Source organism: Chenopodium album, chromosome 20 (assembly GCF_948465745.1).
Source record: "Chenopodium album chromosome 20, dcCheAlbu1.1, whole genome shotgun sequence".
NCBI classification, from domain to species: domain Eukaryota; kingdom Viridiplantae; phylum Streptophyta; class Magnoliopsida; order Caryophyllales; family Amaranthaceae; genus Chenopodium; species Chenopodium album.
In genome coordinates this window covers 18,409,833-18,420,341 of record NC_137853.1, presented here as the reverse complement: position 1 = coordinate 18,420,341, position 10,509 = coordinate 18,409,833, and the positions used below count along the sequence as shown (strand labels likewise).

Sequence of the window (10,509 nt, the reverse complement as noted above, 5' to 3'; positions counted from 1 at the left end):
AAAATATCCCCTAGTTTGATTATTCCAATTACCTCTAGTTTGATTTTGGCTCCTTTGTTGACCATGGTTATCATAACCTTGATTATGATCCCCATGTCTATGGCCATGACCATGACCATTACAACCATGATGGTTATAGTTACCATGAATCCCTTGGTATCCATGATTTCTACAACCTCCATTTTGGTTATAATCATCATGATTCATATGATGATTCCTATTTTCAACATTCCTTTGAACATCAATTCTAGGTTCACAAGCATGATTATTGATATAGTTCACATGTTCCATTTCATTTCCATCACATTCACTACAAGAAACATTTGGGCACATAGAAGCATTGTGATCATTCATTCCACATAATTCACATGGCCAACATTCCACAATCATGCAACAAGAAGAAAGATTGGAGTTAGAGTGAGAAGATGTACCTCTCCCTTTAATTTGGGAGGGAAGAATTGGATCTTGGGAAGGGGGCTTCTCAAGCTTTTCTTTGAGAGACATAACTTCTTTCCCCAAATCCGCAATCAAAGTAGTCAAATCATTGATGGCACTAAGTTGTTCGATTGAGTAACCCTTGCTTGTTGGTTCTCTCTCCGCTTCTTGCCAATTCATGTAATGACGAACCACTTCATCAATTGCATCAACCACTTCTTCTTCCGTTTTGTTCATGATTGGGCCTCCGGCTCCGGCATCCAAACTTGCTCTCCCATGAGAACTCAACCCACCATAGAAGATATGTATGATTTGATAGGTAGGAATCCCATGGTGTGGACACTCCCTTTGATAATCCTTAAATCTTTCCCATGCTTCATAGAGACTTTCATTTGACTTTTGCTTGAACCCTTGAATCAAAGCTCTTGCCTCCGCCGTCTTCTTTTGAGGATAGAAACGGAACAAGAAAGCTTTGGTGACATCATCCCAAGTTCTCAAAGAATTGGGCTTCAGTTCCTTATCTAGCCATTCCAAAGATCTTCCTATGAGAGAGAAAGGGAACAATTTAAGGCAGATAATCTCTTAAGATACTCCATTGACCTTGATTGTATTACAATATTTTTCAAACTCCTTAAGATGGTTCAATGGGCTCTCATTCTTTGCCCCACTATATTGTCTCCTCTCAATTAAGGTGATCATTGCCGGCCTAATTTCAAAATCGTTTGCCGGTGTTGTAGGTGGAGCTATGCCGCTCTCATACCTATATGCACCGGGCACTCCAAGTTCCTTCAAGGCAATTCTTGAATTACCTCCCATGGCTTGGGATCTATACACACAAAACTCAAAGAAAATATTAGTAGCACGGCTACAAGTGTAGCCTAAAGTGTAAAATCTTTTTGTATTTTGCAAATAGAGTGGAATAGACTCAACAACAACATGCACTCAAAGCACCACTCCCCGGCAACGGCGCCATTTTGATGGGAAGAAGAACGGTAGGTTGTTGGGCTACCACCCCACCCAATCAAACAAAATTTGTAACTTAACTAACACCTATAAAGTGTAGTGGTAAGTCAAGGTCGAACCCAAAGGAATGGAGGTCGAATGCACGATGCCTAAGTCAAGCTATTCCGAAATCTAGTAGGGGTTTATGGTAAAAACTAGAACTAGACTAGGCAATGCAAAAAGCTAGTACTAATTGAATGCTAAGGCACTAGGGGAATGGATCCACATGCATCAACGATGAAGTTCAATCAACTTGGGGAATTAACCAATCAAGTCAAGCAATGTGAGGGAAAACCGAAATTTCAACCAAGAGAGTACATCAAGCTATTCTCCTAGAGGTCTAATTAGCGTCAACTACATCAAACACTAGCTAGGAAACATCACAAGATATCTCAATCGAGTAAATGTAAGCCACAAATCAATGGTCCGTATCAATGTGAACTCACAATGCAATCTAGTGTGAATAACAAGGGTGATCAAGCCTAATCAAGCACACACATGCACAAAATCAATCAACCAATTTAATCACATTATCAACTCAATCAATTTCCCCCAAATTAATCTCAATTCATCATCAATACATGCTTCACCACTACCCTAGCAAATAAACTACTCACAATCCATGAAAAACATCAAAATCAAAGCTAAACTAATTATCATTCCAATTCATTAATTGAAATCAAATTGAAACCAACAAATTCAATCAAAATCAATCAAACTATCAATTAACCAAATCAATCACCAATACTAATGAAATCAAACATTAAATTGCATTAAAGAGTAAAGAATCCTTACAAACTTGATTGAAATCAAATCAAATGTAGCAATCTTCAATCATCAATCATCAATCATCAAACCCACACTTTCTCTCTCTAAAAATGCTAAGAACTAGTGTTTCCTCTCTCTAGAATCTAATCTAATCTAATCTAATTCTTACTTAATGAAGATCTAATTCTCTCCCTATTAAAGGAAAGAAATAACTATCAAATACAAAGAGGAAGTTGGGAATGTCGTCCAAAAATAGACCCACGCCGGTGCGGGCGCTCGGAGGAGAGAGAATGGTGCGCACGGGAGCACACCCAGACAGGTGCGCCCGCACGCACCTGGTGTGCCCGCACGCACCTGGTGTGCGGCCGCACTCGACAGATGTGCGGTCGCACACTCCTCGAGTGCGCCCGCACGAGGCTGCTGCCTCCTCCTCTTCTTCTTCGTCCTAGCTCATGCGGTGCACACATCCTAGATGATGGTGATGGAGGACAAAGTAGGCAGGAACTTCCTTGAATTTCTTGAAGGGTATAAGCCATGAGGAAGGCATATACAAGACCTTGAAGCATGCTCCTTAGACCTCCCTTTGACTTGAGACTTCTTGCACAAGCTTTAGGCATGAAAATCAATGGAAAACTATGGAGAGGAAGTTCGGGAATCCTTGGACAATCAATCACAACCTACAATCAAAGGATAAAAAACAAGTAAAAGGGAAAAATAGCAAGTAAACTAGAAAATGCATAAAATAGAGAAATTAACTACCAAAAGCATAAAATGAAGAAAACTAGAATAAAACTAAGGAAAACTAAAGAAAAGAGAGATAAAAAGAAATAGAATTCATCCAAAAAAGGACCAAATGAGTGCCATAAATGTCACTCATCACAATCTAATAATGTGTTTGTAAAGTGGAAGATGAATGGTATATTAACCTATTTATTGCACAAATCAGACTTCAAAGTTAATCTTTTTTAGTGAAGCTGCTCCAGAGGGTTGTATGGTTGAAGGGGAAGGAGATACCAGCCCACATTTTTGCTCCACTGGTAAGTGCTAAATTGGTATTTTTCGCTTAAAAAATTCACAATAACACCCAACCATGAGCTTAAGGATGGTGAGAAACAAACTCCCAGTCCCCAGACTTACGATTTGGAGGTAGGATGTTAGAGGACCAACTCAACCAAAAGCTTAAACTGATGGTTGAGGCCCAGGAATATGTTTTACACTATCACTCCCCCTCACATGAAAGACCCTTTGGGCTTGAAATGTGGATGCAACACAAACCCACCCATACCTGGTGCGAATTAATTCACTTTGAAGGAGGGGTGGATGAGATTCCAACCCGTAACCTTTGTGTCACGCTGGCTCTAATACCATGTTAAAGAACCAACTCAACCAAAAGCTTAAACTGATGGTTGAGGCCCAGGAATATGTTGTTCAACCATTGAGCTCCCAGTTGACTCTTATTTGTGAATAATTGGAATGGGAAACACAATCCTTTTCTTTTGCTCAACCCAGCTCTCAATTTATTAGTCAGCAGCTACAAGTTATAGCCTAAAAACTTGCAAACTGAAACCACACATACACCCAATAAAAGCCAAAATGAACCTAATCTTCAAGGCTTGGGCAACTGTGATACTGCATAGAAAGAAGAGTAACACTAGTCCTTCCCATGTGGAAAAATAAAAACTCCAGTCTATACTAAAGAAGCACAGACACAACAGCAATGTCATGTTTAAGAAATTCATAGTTGATCCAAGATTTTAACTTTAGTTTTGAGTGTAATTAATAACGATAGTTCAAAAGTTTATTTTATGATGTGTATTGCATTATTGATAAGGAATAAATACAGACACAATATCACACAAAACAAAAAGACCTTCAGGAAGGAAGTAAAAAAAAAAAAATCAAAAATTGCATCAAGTTCCTAGTTCTCCTTCAAAGTTAAAATCTATGACAAAATCACCTCCTCCAGTATTTTTATGATTCCCAGCCTCCAGAGTCTCTATTCTTTGACACAAAGTTTGAATTTCCTTTTTCGCCTTACTCAGCTCCATTATAGCTGCCGTACGTTGTTTGTCCGTGAAAACAAAAATAACTTTATTTTCCAATCTTCTACTCAATTTCTTGACTAGGAATCATCCACAAACCTGCAACTTCTACCATGAAATGACTATGATTTCATTTTACTCCATACTTCCGCATATTATCATTTCTTTTACTGTATCTTTTTTTTTCTCAAAAATCACTCAGCTTTGATAGTTGCCTACTACTACACACTCCTAGTACATTGTGAGAATGTGAGTAACATATTCATCGCAAGATTGATCAATGACTGCCAAATTTCGTCAATTGTATCCTGGAAACGTATATTCTTATGTGCCTAACAATAAAGCAACTAAATACAAAAATTAACAAACAATTAACTCATAACACATTTGTCTAAACTATTTCTGAAGATTTTATCCAAAAATACTCATAATAACAAATTTGAAATACAATAATAAGTAGAAAATTCCTAATAACTAACTTGAGTACCTCATTATCAAAGTTGATATACACTAATATATTAAAAAGCGATCCTAAACCATGCAATAGTTGAAGTAATCTTCTTAAAGTAAAATATAAATAAGTGAAACTCTATTGACCGGGGTATCACCATGGCCTATAAACTACTTACAATAATTACAAAGTTATCAAAAATTGAGTTTAACTTTTGAAATTCTATTGCCAAAAAGTCTAAAAATGTCTACTACCTCACCCCATGCCTTGTGTGATAGGAGGGCACACCCCGTTTCTTATCGTGTAAAAAAAATGTGAAATCTACTAAAAAAAAAATGACACATCAAAATTTATACGATAAAGCTCATTGACTGAAAGCAGTTCATAATTTGTAATACAAAAGCACAAATATGAACAATAGAAAAAATAAATAAAAAGCACAAATATTAACAATGGTCAAAAAATTGCAACGAAATTGGAAACTAAATTTACCTCAAACGAATAATTGGAGTTCTACCAGACTTTCTGTAGCATTAGAAAGAGGATTTTGCTAAATAATGTAGAGTCAGATGAATAAGCGGATTCGCTAAAACCGCCATTTGATAGTTGAGAATTGAGAATAATAATAAGTACAAAATTTCACAAACAATTTTGATAGAGTTAGAATGATCTTGTTTGAATGTAGAGAGTGTCGGAAAGAAAGAATATCTGCATTTTTACGGAGGAAGTTATCTAAAATGGAATTTTTTTTTTAAACCAAAATGGAACGAGAGCGTATTATATACATCGATCCCGTCCACTCGTAATTACTATTCCTCGATTTCACAAACCAGTTTCTCAAAATTGTTTAGTGCAACCAAATTCTCTCTCCTCAACGAATAAGTGAATAACCCAACCAAAAAAAACAAAAAAATGTCACAAATTGAATTCCTCCGTCGCATGCTCCTCGGCTGCTTCACCGTGACCACCGCACCAAACAACACCGCCACCACCACCACCACTACAACCCCCAAGAAACTCCTCAGCACCTCTCTACGAGACGACATCCTCTTCGACTCTTTATACAAAACTCATGACTCTCCCTCCTCTTGCTCTTCCCCAGTTTCAATCGATAGCGATGACGACAACGACAACAACAGCGTCATTTCCCAAATCGCACCACCACGCCCCTCCAAATCAATAGTTATCTGCACCTTCTTCGGCCGCCGTGGTGGGTCCTACGTCTGGTTTGGTGTCCAACTCAACCGTCTCTCTCCAAAACCATCCCTCCTTCTAGAACTTTCTCTCTCCACCCGAAACCTAGTTCAAGAAATACAATGTGGGCTCCTTCGTATCTCTTTGGAGTGCAAGAGCTTGGAATTGAGTCCTTGCCCGCTTCATTTAATCCCAGTTTGGACTATGTTCTGTAACGGAAGACGGGTCGGGTTTGCGGCCCGACGAAAGCCCAATCAAGAAACCCGAGAAATGTTGAAGAAGATGGAGAGTATTACAATGGGTGCTGGAGTAATTGTTGCTCAAAAACAAGGAGAAGAAGAAAGAAGAGAAGAATTGATGTATATGAGGGCAAATTATGAATGGTTGTTGGAGGTGCTGATTTTGAGTCATTCCATTTGATGAGCCCGGATGATGGCCCGGGTCAAGAACTCAGTGTTTTCTTGCTTAGGTCTTCTGTGTAAATACAGTAACTCACTCAGGGGTGTTTTGGGTATCTTCTAAAACTTAGATGAAGATTTTAACTAGTTCAGTAGTACTAGTAGTGATTTATTAGGGATCAGATAATTCTTGGGTTTTCTGTTTCTAATAGAGGTTTTCGAGAGAGAAAGGTGCTTGAAAACTATGCGTTTACATTCGTTGAGACTTCTTACTTTATGGGGTCTTGAGTTCTTTCTTTGATTCTTTTTTTTTTTTTTTTTGGGAAAAGCTTTCTTTGATTCTTTTAATTGTATTTTATACGTTTTTTTTTTCTTATTATAATTCTTGTAAAAGGTACGGAGTAGTCTTAATTGATGGAGCCATGGAGGGAATGAGAGTGTTTTGGATGGAGTATTGATTGTTTTTTGGCATGTTTGTATGGAAAGATTGATTGGCTATAGAAAAAGAGATATATGATGCATTGTAGTAATTGAAAGTTGATACGATGTAGAAGATGCATGAAAGCATATTGTTGATTTAGTGAGGAAATCATTGCTTTTGTATTCAACGAATTGTAAAGAATGTGTAGATTCCTATTTTTACTTCTTTTAGAGTACTTATAATGACTTTTTACGGTATATATGGCTTTTTCAGTAATATTGTCAACTTTTTACATGGTAAAGGAGATAAGGAGTCCCTCCCTTTTTGGGGTGTAAAAGCATTTCATTTGACCATCATTTTTTATAAATGTCAAAATTTTGACTATTGTTTTTTTACTCTGTTGAACATATTCAGAGAGCTTGGTAGAGCACATAATAAAGAGATTGGTAATGCGTAATACGTTGAAAATAATGAAGAGAGTCAATCTTGACCTCACACAAGGTCTTGGCAAGTTTGAGATTAAATTACAAATGTTTTAGGAAAATTTGCCAATTTTTACCGCAAATTAATACCACTTTGTAAATTACTACCGCAAATTAAAAAAAGTTGTGAATTACTACCGCAAAATAATTTAAGATATTAGGATTACGACCAAACCCCCATTAAATCCGATTATGACGTCATCATATCCCTTTAACTCATGTTTGACCATGGTTAAGGGCTTTAACCACCCAATAAAAAAGAAAATTAAAAATCTTTTTACCCCCTCCTAACCCCAGCTAACCCAAACAACCCCATTCTCCCTCCATCTCTCTCAATTGACCCTTTGACCTTCATCACCTTCTTCAATTAAACTCAAACTCCAAAATCCATGTCTGTAAATTGGCGCGCTTAAGCTTCTCTCCAACATTGTTATTTGCAATTAAAAAAATCTATCCTAAAGTCGCATGCAATGGAGGAGACGAAAGGGACAACTGTTGGTGGGGGACCAAAAAACAAGAAATCCACAGTAGCACGAATAATTGGATCGAGGTTGGTAAACCTAATTTTGTAGTTAATTGATGTAATTATTTAATTATTCAATTTTACTAAGTAATTGGGTGGATGAATTTGAATATGATGACCTTAGTTTTGATGTTTGACCTAGTTTTTTAATTGATTTTTTTAGTATTGTTTGACTGAGTTTGTAATTAAAGTAATTTATATATTTGGTAATTGAAGTAATTTCTATAATAATTTAGCACATGCATTAAGTGTTATTTGCTTTGGTGTTGATAATTTGTGTTGTATTTGGCAGTGTTGTTGAAGTAAAAGTACCTGCCTTTATATCTATTCGAATGATGTATGGTGGAATGTTTGAAAGTAGGAATAATGTAGTGTATTGGAGTGGATGGAGTATGTACGCTGTTAGAAGGTCATGTGAGTACAAAAAAATTCAACATGAATTTCTTACATCGGCTTGTTATGGATAAGTTTAAGGTGAAGTATGGGGAGTATAAGATACGGTATAGGAGGTTTGGGAAGAATCTCAGTACAGGAAGTGATGACCGATGAAAGTGATGTGGAAGAGGTTTTTAGGACTGTAGATAAAGTAGATATAGTCAATTTGTATGTGGTTTTTGAGGTTGATAAGTGAGAAAAGTTAAAAGTGGGGCCCAGGGAATCTAATTCATCAATATTGGTAGGTAGTGGTGAAGGTGGTAATGTAAATAGGGGTGCCTTGTCAACAAAAGAGATACCTCCCCCAAGTAACACACCTATGCACACCTTGACCAAGGCTATTCAAACAGAAAAGGGTTCAACTTCAACAAACCCTAATTTTAAGGTTCCCAAACATGAATTTAGGCCAAAACTTCCACCTAGGAGAACAGTAACACGTTGCACTTCTCCTGCAGCAACAAACACTACTACTAATGACCTTAGTGTAGTGAGGCACTTAGATGCACTAAGATAAAGGGGGGAAGCAGAAGATACAACAACAGTAGCTTCAACAACAGGTGATAAGTATGCAGAAGTTGAAACACTTGGTGAAAAGAAGGCTGAAGCTTCACCTGTTGGTTTAAAAAGGGAAAGTTGGCATTTGTCTCAAATGAGGTGAATAATGTTGCAACCAGCCCAGAATCAAGTAAGAGAAAGAGGAAAAATATAGCAACTAAGGGGAAGTGCAAGAGTAAGGAAAAGAAATAGAGAAAACCAAAGAGAAAGAACAAGAGCTATGTGATTACATCAGAAGATGAGGAAAAGAGTGAATCAGATGCTCCCTTACAAGAAGAAGACATTGAAAATCAAGTAGATGAAGATTTATTTGCTGAGGGGTTCAAAACAGACATACTTGAAGGAATCAATCAGTCACTACAAGAAAGCTTAGCTCCTAAAAGAGATACAAGGAGTTCAGCTAAGGTTGCTCAAGACCTTAAGGTGGGGTTGAATCTAGCAGATGAGAAGGAATATGATTTAGAGGACCCAAGCAGCATACTTGGATCTGATGAGGAGGTGGACAACAATCCAGTTTTCAATGCTGAAACTGATTTCAACCATCCAATCAAGTTGAGGTTGGGGTTAAAATTTGCATCAGTTGAGATATTTAGAAAAGCACTTAGGCAGCATATTGTGTAGAACAAGTATGACTACTATTATCTCCGTAATGGGAAGAAACTAGTCACTGCTTACTGTAAGGAAAGATGCAAGTGTCCTTGGGACCCTAAGAGATCTAAGAGGAAAGCTTGCACTTGTGGTGAAGTAATCTGCAACATCAAAGTGTTAGGGAAGAATAAGAGATTGGAAGAAACTTTTCACATCACTAGAATGAGGATAAAGCACAATTGTAGAACAGATGAAAGGAACAGGAAGGTGACTACCCAATACTTGGCTGAGAAATATATGGAAGACTGGAGATCTGACCCAAATTGGCACCTTATGAAGGGATTTGGTCAGAGGGTGTTAAGGGAAACAGGGGTGTTATGTAATTATTACAAGTTATGGTATGCAAGGTCAAGAGCCAAACTCATGTTGTTTGGTGATGACTTAGACCAATACAAATCTATTTAGGACTATGTTGCTGCCATCTTGAAATATAATGAGGGAAGTATGGCAATTTGTATGTGTGACAATATAGAAAGACCTCCTCCTATTTTTCAGAGGATGTTCATTTGCTTGAAACCTGTGTTAGATGGGTTTATGAGAGGGTGCAGGCCATTAATAGGCCTTGATGGATGCCATTTAACTGGAGCTTATCCAGGAATTTGTCTATTAGTAGTGGCATCTGATGGGAACAACAACATATATCCCCTTGCTTGGGGTGTTGTTGAGATTGAGAAGACATATTCTTATATTGGTTTATTGACTTGTTGACTTCTTCTCTTTGAACAGTAGATGAAGAAGGATACACTTTCATGTCAGATAGACAAAAAGTAAGATTTTGTTGTCCTATATGTGTCAATTTCCCTTATTATTATTATTATTATTATTATTATTATTATTATTATTATAGTTTGTTCCTTTTGATGTATTTAAAATGCTTGTTTTTGCATAATACAGGGTTTGCTTGAAGCTTTTTCATCAGTAAGTTAGATTTTGTTGGAGGAACATTTGGTCCAACTTCAAGCTTAAGAATGTCTTGCATATAAAAATTTGTTATGGGATGCTGCTAAGGCTACAACTAAGGTATGTTCCCAACCTTTATTTAATTTTTAGTATTTTGTTTAAGGAAATTCCTTTGTATAATCACAGGATGCTAATATTTATGTTTGTGGCTCAAACTGAATGTTTATTCAATTTATTTATTAATTACATGGTCAG

General features: G+C 37.0%; 1 protein-coding gene and 1 non-coding gene across 2 annotated transcripts; both read left to right on the top strand.

The window, feature by feature from the left end:
- Positions 1-760: 760 nt before the first annotated feature.
- On the top strand, positions 761-866 carry LOC145599864 (small nucleolar RNA R71). Its single transcript, XR_014104119.1, has one exon. It is a non-coding gene; the product is annotated as a small nucleolar RNA R71 (small nucleolar RNA).
- Positions 867-5,610: 4,744 nt separating this feature from the next.
- On the top strand, positions 5,611-6,368 carry LOC145599292 (protein MIZU-KUSSEI 1-like). The gene has a single exon (XM_081655690.1). The coding sequence runs from the start codon at positions 5,611-5,613 to the stop codon at positions 6,310-6,312; it is 702 nt and encodes a 233-aa protein (XP_081511816.1). The 3' UTR covers positions 6,313-6,368.
- Positions 6,369-10,509: the final 4,141 nt, after the last annotated feature.